General features: G+C 47.0%; 1 protein-coding gene across 1 annotated transcript in view; it reads right to left on the reverse strand.

Annotated features, from left to right (window-relative positions):
- The window catches only part of LOC146788701 (fatty acyl-CoA hydrolase precursor, medium chain-like), a 328083-nt gene that overhangs the window by 52483 nt on the left and 261578 nt on the right, over nt 1-14022 (reverse strand). The window contains exon 11 of the mRNA XM_085630306.1: nt 6057-6200. Coding sequence (XP_085486432.1) covers nt 6057-6200 — 144 coding nt within the window. The remainder of the gene's footprint in view (nt 1-6056; nt 6201-14022) is intronic.

A 14022-nucleotide genomic window follows, 5' to 3' on the forward strand; every position in this document is an offset into this window, starting at 1 on the left:
ATGGCACTAAGGCCCTCTTCAATATCGTAAGGGATCTCAGTAACCCTGGATGCCTGGCTAACAGAGTCCAGCCTTTGCAAAACCTGTGCAACGAGGTTGCCACCTTCTTTATTGACAAGGTCACCAAAATCGTGGGTGGACTCGATCATAGCGCAGTGGAAACTTCGCCATCTAATGAGGTTGTCCGGAAGGACACCTCTCTGATCTACTTCCCACCCCCCACAGAGGATGTATGACGTTAGAACGCATACTTTTACAACGCATGCACTTACAACACAATTTTTACAACGCAACATCCACTACAACGCATTCCATTACATCACATGACACTACAACGCATTTTAAAAAACTACCTTTACAACGCATTCCATTACATCGCATACTACCTTTACAACGCATACCATTACAACGCATAATGTTATATTGCATTTAAGGTAAGTATTGGATAGAATAGGGGTAAACATTACTATTCTTACTCCAGGGGGTGCAACAGTAGGGTAAGTGTTGGATAGTATAGGGGTAAAAATTACTATTCTTACTCCAGGGGGTGCAACAGTAGGGTAAGTGTTGGATAGTGTAGGGGTTAAAAATTACTATTCTAACTCCAGGGGGTGCAACAGTAGGGTAAGTGTTGGATAGTGTAGGGGTTAAAAATTAATATTCTAACTCCAATGGTATGCATTGTAATGGTATGCGTTGTAATGGTATGCGTTGTAATGCCTGCGTTGTAGTGACATGCGATGTAGTGTCTGCGTTGTAATGCCTGCGTTGTAAGTGTAGTGCGATGTAATAGTTTCGTTGTAAAGGTTGTTTCCCCCCACAGAGGATGTCTTTAGCAACATAGCTCAGCAGATATCATCTGGCTCGCCACTTGACCCCCTTCCCCATAAGATCTGGAAGGAGTTTGGCCCTGAATTATTTCCAGGCCTGTGGCAAATTTGTTGCCAATCTCTGAACGAAGGAGTGGTACCAGATTGCTGGAAAGGGGCGATAGTCACCCCCTTGCTGAAAAAGCCATCTCTAGACCCTACGTTGCCAGTCAATTTCGGTCCCATATCTCTACTGCCATTCCCTATCAAGATTCTGGAAAAAATGGTTAGCAAATCCCTGTCAAACTATTTGGAAGAAAATCTGTTGCTGTACAAGGACCAGTTTGGATTCTGGCCGGGGCATGGGACGGAAACTGCCTTAACAACCGTGCTGGACAAACTTCGAATGCGAGCCGACAGCGGAAAGTCCTCAGTATTACTGCTGTTAGACATGTCGGCCGCATTCGACACGGTCAGTCATGCCGTACTGTTGTCAAGACTGAAAGGTTTAGGACTAAAGGGCTGTGCCCTGAAATGGATACATTCCTATCTGGCAGGTCGGCAACAGGCAGTTATGCTGACACCCTTCACCTCCCCTTGGTCTCCGGTTCGCTATGGAGTACCTCAGGGTTCGGCAATTAGCCCGATCCTTTTTAACGTCTACCTAGGCCCACTGATCCCTATCATAAAATCCTACGGGATCGAAGTGGTTAACTACGCGGACGACATTCAACTGCTGTTTTCCCTCGGAGGAGAGCATGCTGTCCCTATGAGCTCCTTTCAAGCATGTATGGGGCATGTCTCAGACTGGCTGAAGGCCAACTCCCTACAGTTGAACGTTGGGACAACAGAGTTATTGCACTGCCACGCTGCTAGAGTGTCTAACCTTCTTCTGGGCGAGTTTAGACTGAGACCAGAGGATGCCCCCATAGAAGCTGCTAAAACAGTCCGCAATCTGGGGGTTATAGTGGACGAAGACCTCCAGATGCAAACCCAGGCCAACAAAACAATCAGTACCTGTCTCTCCCTGCTGAGAGCTCTGCGCCAAATTCTCCCACTCCTACCAAGCGAGGCCAGGCCCCTAGTGGTCCAGAGTGTAATTCTGAGTAGACTGGACTACTGTAACTCCTTGTATTTGGGTGCTCCCCAATAGATCGTGCAGGGGTTGCAACGTATCCAGTCCATGGCAGCTAAAATGGCACTGAAGCGACAACGTGGCTCCTCTGTGATGTTGGCACTGAAGGACCTACACTGGCTGCCTGTGAAAGACAGAGTTAGCTTCAAGTCCCTGGTTATGGTCTACAAAGCTTTACACAACATAGGCCCACTACCTCTGCAAGAGCGTTTTTCATGGTATGAACCAAAAAGACTCCTTCGCTCCACCAGTCAAGGCCTAGTATCCGTCACTAGAATCAAACTAGTAAGGATGGGAGGCAGGGCCTTTGGCACCGCAGCCGCATGCTTATGGAATAATATCCCCCAAGAACTGAGACTGGCTGAGTCCTTGTTGGGCTTCAGGAGAGGCGTTAAGACCTGGCTATTTGCCAAAAACAGATAGCAACTTCCCTGACTAGGTGACTGATCGTTCTACATGCTCTATTTTATCCAAAGCGCCAGGATACCCGTCGGGTGAAGTCGCGCTATACAAAAAAGGTATACAATACAATACAATATACTCTTATGTGCATTATAACCAAACGGTAAATGCTAACTTTGGACTGGCTGCACGGAAACATGCCTGATCACCCTGAAGACGATGGATGCCTGCTCACCTGTCTCATAAGATGCATGCTGTCAGGATCAAATACTTGTAACTTTTACTGCACAGGAGCAGGATGACGACAGGTCCCAATGCTCTTCTCAGAACACTTCCTGTTAGGTCTCTATGTTCCGTCACAGGTAAGTTCTAAGGGGGGAAAGGGGTTGGGACAGAGAAGAGACTGCTCCAAAATCTGCCTGTCTGTTTCATTACTTCTTCTTCACCTTCTTCTTACAGGTCTGCCAACAATTACATTACTATTAGAACTCACTACTTACTGTAATTCCTTCACTTTTTTAAAACATCATTTCTTATCTTACCAGAATGTCTTTGGATGCTTGCTGCTCTTCTTACTTCTCATATTTATCAGCAACGTATGAATGAGAAGTCTTCACTCTACTCTCTTCTTTTGTTTTAGGTTCTTTCTGTACTGGATCTTTTCTGAACCCTTTGCACAAGAGAAAATCAGGTAAATGTTTGCGTGCCTTAATTATTCAAACGGTGTGTCTAACCTCCCTTGCTTCCTGTAACTTACTGAGAAGAGTAGAGAGTGAGAAATTATACTGGTGGCTCTGGATCTGCCTTGATATAGCTCGGTCTCCTTATATCACTGGAGGAGTGTGGAGAAATAAGGAGGTTCTTTTATGTTGATAGGGAATTTTCTGCTTCTAATGTTTTTAACCACTCTTCTTTTTTAAGCGGAAATATTTCTCCACATGTTAGTTTGGGTTAAGGTTTTATCAGGAACCTTTTATGCCTTTTAATTAGTTCGTAGAAGGTTTCGTTGTGCCTATTTAAACCTTTTACTTTCGAGTTAATTGTTTTGTTTTAGACGCGAGTAATGTTGGAAACCTCGCTCGCGTCTAATTCCTTTTAACTGAAGTCAAGCGGAAAGCTTTTACCAGGCGCGATGTGCGGAAAGGTCTCAACCACGGTAAAAGCGCTAATGAGCTTTTTCAAGAGAATTACTGTTCATTGTAACACGCGGCACGGAAAGAGTTATGCCCGCGTTCTCCTCAGAACTTTTACATTTATCGGCTTCGGTGAATAATTCAAATAGTTCTTGACAGACGCGATGCTTGAGTTAATGCGCCCGCGTCTGACTGAACTGAAAACTATAACAGTGACAGCTGAAGAATTTACTCTACGTTTCAGCTCACTGTTTTCCTGTTAGGTTATTTTTGTTACAGTTTTTTCCTGCTGCCTGAAGAATAACGGTAAAGGAGGCTTTTATTTTTGTAACCTTGACAACCAAATTAACCACACCGAGATTTAATCTATAATTGTCCTCAAATACACTAACCTGAATCTGTAGGGAATTTTAGTGTACCGGCGAAGCTAACCCCGTATATTCCGCAAGCTACCCTAACTGACTAACACGACGCAGGGAATTCAGATGCTCTGCTCCTAGCTTCTTCAGTGAAGTGCGCAGTAGAATGTTGGAGCACACTTCACCAGATGTCCTGAGGCCTAAAAGACTAGACTGCTGACAGCGGAGTGCTGTAGAAGTATGTGCATGTTGGCAGTCATCTTGGAGTTCCAACGATGCCAACATGCACCCCAGCTGAAAGGATTAACTGACTCTTCATAATTTTGTGGAGGGTAGATTGTAGCCAGAACTGCGTTACGAGGAGGAAACCTTTTGTGAGTCCTGACACATGCTCACCTTTCTCATAAGATGACTGTGTCACCCTGAAGCCGATGGATGCTTGCTCATCTGTCACATGAGATGCGTGCTCACCTTGAAGCCGGTGGATGCCTGCTCACATGTCTCATAAGATGCCTGCTCACCCTGAAGCGGATGGATGCCTGCTCACCTGTCTCATAAGATGCCTGCTCACCCTGAAGCCGATGGCTGCCTGCTCATCATAGGATGCCTGCTCACCCTGAAGCCGGTGGATGCCTGCTCACCTGTCTCATAAGATGCCTGCTCACCCTGAGGCCAGTGGATGCCTGCTCACCTGTCTCATTAGATGCCAGCTCACCCTGAAGTCGATGGACGCCTGCTCATCATAAGATGCCTGCTCACCCTGAAGCCGATGGATGCCTGCTCCCCTGTCTCATAAGATGCCTGCTCACCCTGAAGCCGGTGGATGCCTTCTAACCTGTCTCATAAGATGCCTGCTCACCCTGAAGCCGATGGATGCCTGCTCATCATAAGATGCCTGCTCACTCTGAAGCCGATGGATGCCTGCTCATCATAAGATGCCTGCTCACCCTGAAGCCGATGGACGCCTGCTCACTGTCTCATAAGATGCCTGCTCACCCTGAAGCCGCTGAACGGCTGCTCATCATAAGATGCCTACTCTCCCTGAAGCCGATGGATGCCTGCTCACCTGTCTCATAAGATGCCTGCTCACCCTGAAGCTGGTGGATGCCTGCTCATCATAAGATGCCTGCTCACCCTGAAGCCGATGGATACCTGCTCACCTGTCCCATTAGATGCCTGCTCACCCTGAAGCCGATGGATACCTGCTCACCTGTCCCATTAGATGCCTGCTCACCCTGAAGCTGATGCATGTCTGTTTCTGCTAACTATCTCTCCGCTATGCATGTTAACTCACTTCAATCCTGTGTTCAATGCTGACAACTTAAATGTCATGTGATCTATTTCGCAAAGGTCACAGACGCTTCTACGCCTAATTCTGTTAACGGTCCAACATTGTTTTCTATTAGGCCACATCAGCCATGAATGTCTGTAACACCCGCAGCTGAATGGCCCGTTATGCCAATTCAATTTGTTAAAATAATAACACTCAATAAAAAACAGTAGGTTAGGGGGGAGGGGCGCTGGGCGTGGTGCGAGGGAGGGGGAGGGAGAACAGCTGGACGGGAGATCGGGCTGTGGGGGGAGTGGGTGGCAGAGAAAAGGCTGGAATCTGTGGAGGGAAAGCTAAAAACAATATAGGGAGCAAGAACGGAACAACAAGCATTAGGGGATCTGAAAGAGAAGTACACAAATTGGGGAATCTGAAACACAAAAACACGAATTAGGGACACAAATACTTAGACATTGCTCTCCCCTGAGCCTCAGAAAGTGTCTCTAGGTCACACGTGTCTGGTGCCCTCTCCAGTGTCTGTCCGTTTCTCTAGGTGGTGCATTGGGTGTTCCAAGGCTCTCTTGCCCTCGATCGGAGGCAGCCTCAGCACTTCACCACCACGTCCTACAGTTTTCCCTTTGAAAACCACTCAGCACGGCGTGGACTGGTTCCAGCACCTTCACTATTGTGGATTCTTATCTCCAGAACTTTGTTGCCAGACAAGCTGAGCCATGGAGCCCAGGTCCACTCTTGTCAGGTGTTATGAGGCTGGCTGTGCACCCCTTAAGGACAGTGCACCCCTTCCCCCACCACAAGAAGGGATCTCTTTGGGACCATGCACCCATGCGATTGCTTCCAGGAGTTGCAGTCACACACTGCGCCTAAAGTCCCTTATGGCGTGTACATGTGTACAGAGGATATCAGTTCTTTGAGGTACATGTTTCCTACCGTTCTTGTTGTGATCCATGAATGGGGCGCCAAAGACGAAGGGGACCTCATCCGCGTGATCGGCCTTCACGTAGGGCGGTCTCGAATCCTGGAACCTACTGGGGCGATGACTAAACTCGTAGAGGTAGGCTGGAAGGCCGGCATCTGAGGGTAGAAGACAAGGGAGCAATTCAGAACTCTTGGATGAACTGTTAACCTTCATTTAAACCAGTACTAGTCACTAGTATGCCTCAGGGAGAGCAGACACAGTACGTTGAGTACCAGCTGCTTCTCCTGAGGGAGGCGGGAGTGTAGGAGTGGAGGCAGTGGTCATGGTGGGCAGTCTCCTCTTCATGGCTTGAGCACAGGTGACATGACTGTCACATGTCTGAAGCCACTGCCGCCTGCGCAAGGACCATTCCAGCATTCATTCACATAGAGACAATAGTAGGCGTCTCATGACGTCATGCCTGTCCTGGGCATGTTTTGCTTCTCTTTTGTGATGACATCTATATCTCACCTGTGAATACACTATTACATTTATAACTTTCCAACAACACAGAGCCGCAAACAAAGTTACTCTACAGCTTTGCACAAGAGGGAAACACAGCAAGGAGCTGTGTCTACTATGATTGTTCTGCTGCTGTCACCCTCCTCTGCTGTGGAAATAGGCTGCTTTGCACCTTGCACAGCCTTGTACTGTGGAGCAGAGTGAGAAAATGCTGTCCCTCAGAGGATCTGCTCAGAAAGCAAACCCTTTCCCACTACTTCCCAGCCCCATACTCACTCAGAAGAATGTCGCACATTGGATATGTGCTGTGCAATGTGTGGGTTTTGTTGCTGTGCAATGTCTGAGTTATGTTGCTGTGCAATGCCTGGGTTCTGTTGCTGTCAATGATTGGGTTTTGTTGCTGTGCAATGCCTGGATTTGTTGCTGTGGAATGCCTGGGTTTTGTTGCTGTGCAATGTGTGGGTTTAGTTGCTGCGCAATTCCTGGGTTTTGTTGCTGTGCAATGTGTGGGTTTTGTTGCTGTGCAATGCTTGGGTTTTGTTGCTGTGCACTGCATGAGTTTTGCTGCTGTGCAATGCCTGGATTTTGTTGAATGCCTTGGTTTTGTTACTGTGCAATGCCTAGGTTTTGTTGCAGTGCAATGCCTGGGTGTTGTCGCTGTGCAATGCCTGGGTTCTGTTGCTGTGCCTTGCCTGGGTTCTGTTGCTTTCAATGCCTAAGTTTTGTTGCTGTGCAATGCCTGGGTTTGTTGCTGTGCAATGCCTGGGTTCTGTTGCTGTCAATGCCTGGTTTTGTTGCTGTGTAAAGACTGGGTTTTGTTTGCTGTCGAATGCCTGGGTTTTTTCACTGTAAATGCCTGAGTTTTGTTGCTGTGCAATGCCTGGGTTTCGTCGCTATGCAATGCCTGGATTTTGTTGCTGTGCAATTCCTGGGTTTCGTCGCTGTGCAATGCCTGGTTTTTGTTGCTGTGCAATGCCTAGGTTTTGTTGCTGTGCAATGCCTGGGTTTTGTTGCTGTGCAATGCCTGGGTTTTGTTGCTGTGCAATGCCTGGGTGTTGTTGCTGTGCAATGCGTGGGTGTTGTTGTTGTGCAATGCCTGAGATTTGTTGCTGTGCAATGCCATTGTTTTGTTGCAGTGCAATGCCTGGGTTTTGTTGTTGTGCAATGCATGGGGTTTGTTGCTGTCCAAGCCTGAGTTTTGTTGCTGTGCAATGCCATTGTTTTGTTGCAGTGCAATGCCTGGGTTTTGTTGCTGTGCAATGCCTGGGGTTTGTTGCTGTCAATGCCTGGGTGTTGTTGCTGTGCAATGCCTGGGTTTTGTTGCTGTCAATACCTGGATTTTGTTGCTATTCAATGCCTGGGTTTTGCTACTGTGCAATGCCAGGGTTTTGTTGCTGTGCAATGCCTGGGTTTTGTTGCTGTGCAATGCCTGAATTTTGTTGCTGAGCAATGCCTGGGTTTTTTGCTCTTCAATGCCTGGATTTTGTTGCTCTAAAATGCCTGGGTTTGTTGCTCTGCAATGCCTGGGTTTTGTTGCTGTGCAATGCCTGTGTTTTGTTGCTGTGCAATGCTTGGGGTTTGTTGCTGTCAATGCCTGGGTGTTGTTGCTGTGCAATGCTTTGATTTTGTTGCCTGGGTTTTGTTTCTCTGCAATGCCTGGGTTATGTTGCTGTGCAATGCCTGGGTTCTGTTGCTGTCAATGCCTGGGTTTTGTCATAGTGCAATGCCTGGGTTTGTTGCTGTCAATGCCTGGTTTTGTTGCTGTGCAATGCCTGGGGTTTGTTGCTATCAATGCCTGGATTTTGTTGCTGTACAATGCCTGGGTTTAGTTGCTGTCAATGCCTGGATTTTGTTGCTGTGCAATGCCTAGGTTTTGTTGCTGTGCAATGCCTGGGTTTTGTTGCTGTGTAATGCCTGTGTTGTGTTGCTGTGCAATGCCTGGGGTTTGTTGCTGTGAAATGCCTGGGTTTTGTTGCTGTGGAATGCCAGGGTTTTGTTGCTGTGTAATGCCTGGGTTTTCTTTGCTGTGCAATGCCTGCATTTTGTTGCTGTGTAATGCCAGGGTGTTTGTGACTAAATAGACAGAGTTCCTCTTGTTGAAGCCTGCTTCAAGGGGCCATTAGTTTTTTACGTAAATCCTGGTCTGGGTATCTTAGTAGATAAGACTGCATCAGACACTCTAGGTGATTGTGGTGATCTGTCTACTAATGCTCTTGTGGCAGGCAACAATGTATTTTGACACAGAAAAGGACACATTTTCAACACAAAACTAGATTGTGAATCTGGGGTTTTGTTGCTGTGCAATGCCTGGGTTTTGTTGCTGTGCAATGCTTGGGTTTTTTTGCTGTGCAATGCCAGGATTTTGTTGCAGTGCAATGCCTTTTTTTTGTTGCTGTGCAATGCCTGGGGTTTGTTGCTGTTAATGCATGGGTGTTGTTGCTGTGCAATGCCTAGGTTTTGTTGTTGTGCAATGTCTGGGTTTTGTTGCTGTGCAATGCCTGGGTTTTGTTGCTGTGCAATACCTGGGTTTTGTTGCTGTGCAATGCCATTGTTTTGTTGCAGTGCAATGCCTGTGTTTTGTTGCTGTGCAATGCCTGGGGTTTGTTGCTGTCAATGCCTGGGTGTTGTTGCTGTGCAATGCCTGGGTTTAGTTGCTGTCAAAGCCTGGGTTTTGTTGCTGTGCAATGCCTGGGGTTTGTTGCTGTGCAATGCCTAGGTTTTGTTGCTGTGCAATGCCTGGGGTTTGTTGCTGTGCAATGCCTGTGTTTTGTTGCTGTGCAATGCCTGAGTTTTGTTGCTTTGCGATGCCTGAGTTTTGTTGCTGTGCAATGCCTGCATTTTATTGTTGTGCAATGCCTGGGTTTTGCAAATAAATAGACAGAGTTCCTCTTGTTAAAGCCTGCTTCAAGGGGCCATTCGTTTTTGAAGTTAAGCCTGGTCTGGGTATCTTAGTAGATAAGACTGCGTCAAACCCTCTAGGTGATTGTGTTCATCTGTCTAGTAATGCTCTTAGGGCAGGCAACGATGTATCTTGACACAGAAAAGGACACATTTTCAACACAAAACTGGATTGTGAATCTGGGGTTTTGTTGTTGTGCAATGCCTGCGTTTTGTTGCTGTGCAATGCTTGGGTTTTGTTGCTATGCACTGCCTGGGTATTGTTGCTGTGCAATGCCTTGGTGTTGTTGCTGTGCAATGCCTGGGGTTTGTTGCTGTCATGCCTGGGTGTTGTTGCTGACAATGCCTGGATTTTGTTGATGTGCAATGCCTGTGTGTTGTTGCTGTGCAGTGCCTGGATTTTGTTGCTGTGCAATGCCTGGGTTTCGTTGCTGTTAAATGCCTGGATTCTGTTGTTTGCAATGCCTGGGTTTTGTTGCTGTGCAATGCCTGGGGTTTGTTGCTGTCAATTCCTGGGTGTTGTTGCTGTGCAATGCCTGGGTTATGTTGCTGTGCAATGCCTGGGTTTTGTTGCTGTGCAATGCCTGTGTTTTGTTGCTGTGCAATGCCTGGGTTATGTTGCTGTGCAATGCCTGGGTTTCGTTGCTGCTCAATGCCTGGATTCTGTCACTTTGCAATGCCTGGGTTTTGTTGCTGTGCAATGTCTGGGGTTTGTTGCTGTCAATGCCTGGATTTTGTTGCTGTGGAATGCCTGGGTTATGTTGCTGTGCAATGCCTGGGTTTTGTTGCTGTGCAATGCCTGGGTTTTGTTGCTGTGCAATGCCTGGATGTTGTTGCTGTGCAATGCCTGGGTTTCATGGCTGTGCAATGCCTGGGGTTTGTTGCTGTCAATGCCTGGATTTTGTTGCTGTGGAATGCCTGGGTTATGTTGCTGTGCAATGCCTGGGTTTTGTTGCTGTGCAATGCCCGGGGTTTGTTGCTGTCAATGCCTGGATTTTGTTGCTGTGGAATGCCTGGGTTATGTTGCTGTGCAATGCCTGTGTTTTGTTGCTGTGCAATGCCTGGTGTTTGTTGCTGTGCAATGCCTGTGTTTTGTTGCTTTGCAATGCCTGAGTTTTGTTGCTGTACAATGCCTGCATTTTATTGTTGCAAATGCCTGGGTTTTGCAAATAAATAGACAGAGTTCCTCATGTTAAAGCCTGCTTCAAGGGGCCATTCGTTTTTGAAGTAAAGCCTGGTCTGGGTATCTTAGTAGATAAGACTGTGTCAAACCCTCTAGGTGATTGTGTTGATCTGTCTAGTAATCCTCTTGTGGCAGGCAACGATGTATCTTGACACAGAAAAGGAAACATTTTCAACACAAAACTGGATTGTGAATCTGGGGTTTTCTTGTTGTGCAATGCCTGGGTTTTGTTGCTGTGCAATGCTTGGGTTTTGTTGCTGTGCACTGCCTGGGTTTTGTTGCTGTGCAATGCCTTGGTGTTGTTGCTGTGCAATGCCTGGGGTTTATGGCTGTCATGCCTGGGTGTTGTTGCTGACAATGCCTGGATTTTGTTGATGTGCAATGCCTGTGTTTTGTTGCTGTGCAATGCCTGGATTTTGTTGCTGTGCAATGCCTGGGTTTTGTTGCTGTGCAATGCCTGGGTGTTGTTGCTGTGCAATGCCTGGGTTATGTTGCTGTGCAATGCCTGGGTTTTGTTGCTGTGCAATGCCTGGGTTTTGTTGCTGTGAAATGCCTGTGTTTTGTTGCTGTGCAATGTCTGGGGTTTGTTGCTGTCAATGCCTGGGTTTCGTTGCTGCTCAATGCCTGGATTCTGTTGCTTTGCAATGCCTGGGCTTTGTTGCTGTGCAATGCCGGGGTTTGTTGCTGTCAATGGCTGGATTTTGTTGCTGTGGAATGCCTGGGTTATGTTGCTGTGCAATGCCTGGGTTTTTTTGCTGTGCAATACCTGTGTTTTGTTGCTGTGCAATGCCTGGATTTTGTTGCTGTGCAATGCCTGGGTTTCATTGCTGTTCAATGCCTGGATTATGTTGCTTTGCAATGCCTGGGTTTTGTTGCTGCGCAATGCCTGGGGTTTGTTGCTGTCAATGCCTGGATTTTGTTGCTGTGCAATACCTGGGTTATGTTGCTGTGCAATGCCTGGGTTTTGTTGCTGTGCAATGCCTGTGTTCTGTTGCTGTGCAATACCTGAGGTTTGTTGCTGTCAATGCCTGGGTGTTTTTGCTGTTCAATGCCTGGGTTTTGTTGCTCTCAACGCCTTGGTTTTGTCGCTGTCAATGCCTAGGTTTTGTCGCTGTGGAATGCTTGGATTTTGTTGCTGTGCAATTCCTGGGTTTTGTTGCTGTGCAATGCCTGGGTTTTGTTGCTGTGCGATGCCTGAGTTTTTTTGCTGTGGAATGCATGGGTTTTGTTGCTGTGCAATGCCTGCATTTTATTGTTGTGCAATGCCTGGGTTTTACGAATAAATAGACAGAGTTCCTCTTGTTAAAGCCTGCTTCAAGGGGCCATTAGTTTTTGAAGTAAAGCCTGGTCTGGGTATCTTAGTAGATAAGACTGGGTCAAACCCTCTAGGTGATTGTGTTGATCTGTCTAGTAATGCTCTTGTGGCAGGCAACGATGTATCTTGGCACAGAAAAGGACACATTTTCAACACAAAACTGGATTGTGAATCTGGGGTTTTGTTGTTGTGTAATGCCTGGGTATTGTTACTGTGCAATGCTTGGGTTTTGTTGCTATGCACTGCCTGGGTATTTGTTGCTGTGCAATGCCTGGGTGTTGTTGCTGTGCAATGCCTGGGGTTAGTTGCTGTCATGCCTGGGTGTTGTTGCTGTCAATGCCTGGATTTTGTTGATGTGCAATGCCTGTGTTTTGTTGCTGTGCAATGCCTGGGTTTCGTTGCTGTTAATGCCTGGATTTTGCTGCTGTGCAATGCCTGGGTTATGTTGATGTGCAATGCCTGAGTTGTGTTGCTGTGCAATGCCTGGGTTTTGTTGCTGTGCAATGCCTGGATTTTGTTGCTGTGCAATGCCTGGATTTCATTGCTGTTCAATGCCTGGATTCTGTTGCTTTGCAATGCCTGGGTTTTGTTGCTGTGCAATGCCTGGGGTTTGTTGCTGTCAATGCCAGGATTTTGTTGCTGTGCAATGCCTGGGTTATGTTGCTGTGCAATGCCTGGGTTTTGTTGCTGTGCAATGCCTGTGTTTTGTTGCTGTGCAATACCTGGGGTTTGTTGCTGTCAATGCCTGGGTATTTTGCTGTTCAATGCCTGGGTTTTGTTGCTCTCAATGCCTTGGTTTTGTCGCTGTCAATGCCTAGGTTTTGTCCCTGTGCAATGCTTGGATTTTGTTGCTGTGCAATTCCTGGGTTTTGGTGCTGTGCAATGCCTGGGTTTTGTTGCTGTGCGATGTCTGGCCTTTGTTGCTGTGCAATGCCTGGGTTTTGTTGCTGTGCAATGCCTGTGTTTTGTTGCTGTGCAATGCCTGAGTTTTGTTGCTGTGCAATGCCTGGGTTTTGTTGCTGTGCAATGCCTGCATTTTATTGGTGTGCAATGCCTGGGTTTTGCAAATAAATAGACAGAGTTCCTCTTGTTAAAGCCTGCTTCAAGGGCCATTAGATTTTTAAGTAAAGCCTGGTCTGGATATCTTAGTAGATAAGACTGCGTCAAACCCTCTAGGTGATTGTGTTGATCTGTCTAGTAATGCTCTTGTGGCAGGTAACGATTTATCTTGACACAGAAAAGGACACATTTTCAACACAAAACTAGATTGTGAATCTGGGGTTTTGTTGTTGTGCAATGCCTGGGTTTTGTTGCTGTGCAATGCTTGTGTTTTGTTGCTATGCACTGCCTGGGTTTTGTTGCTGTGCAATGCCTGGGTGTTGTTGCTGTGCAATGCCTGGGGATTGTTGCTGTGCAATGCCTGGGGTTTGTTGCTGTCAATGCCTGAATTTGTTGCTGTGCAATGCCTGGGTTTTGTTGTTGTGCAATGACTGTTTGTTTTTGCTGTGCAATGCCTTGGTTTTGTTGCTGTGCAATGCCTGGGGTTGTGCTGTCAATGCCTGGGTGTTGTTGCTGGGCAATGCCTGGGATTTGTTGCTGTCAATGCCTGAATTTGTTGCTGTGCAATGCCTGCGTTTTGTTGTTGTTCAATGCCTGGAGTGTGTTGCTGTGCAATGCCTGGGTTTTGTTGCTGTGCAATGCCTGGGGTTTGTTGCTGTCAATGCCTGGGTGTTGTTGCTGTGCAATGTCTTTGTTTTGTTGCTGTGCAATGCCTGGGTTTTGTTGCTGTGAAATGCCTGGGTTTTGTAGCTCTGCAATGCCTGGATTTTGTTGTTGTGCAATGCCTGTGTTTTGTTGCTGTGCAATGCCTGGGTTTTGTTGCTGTGCAATGCCTGGGTGTTGTTGCTGTGCAATGCCTAGGTGTTGTTGTTGCTGTGCAATGCCTGTTTTTTTTTTGCTGTGCAATGCCTGGGTGTTGTTGCTGTGCAATGCCTGTGTTTTGTTGCTGTGCAATGCATGTGTTTTGTTGCTGTGCAATGCCTCTGGTTTGTTGCTGTGCAATGCCTCTGGTTTGTTGCTG

The sequence above is a fragment of the Triturus cristatus genome, chromosome 10 (assembly GCF_964204655.1).
Source record: "Triturus cristatus chromosome 10, aTriCri1.1, whole genome shotgun sequence".
In the NCBI taxonomy this organism is placed as follows: Eukaryota; Metazoa; Chordata; class Amphibia; order Caudata; family Salamandridae; genus Triturus; species Triturus cristatus.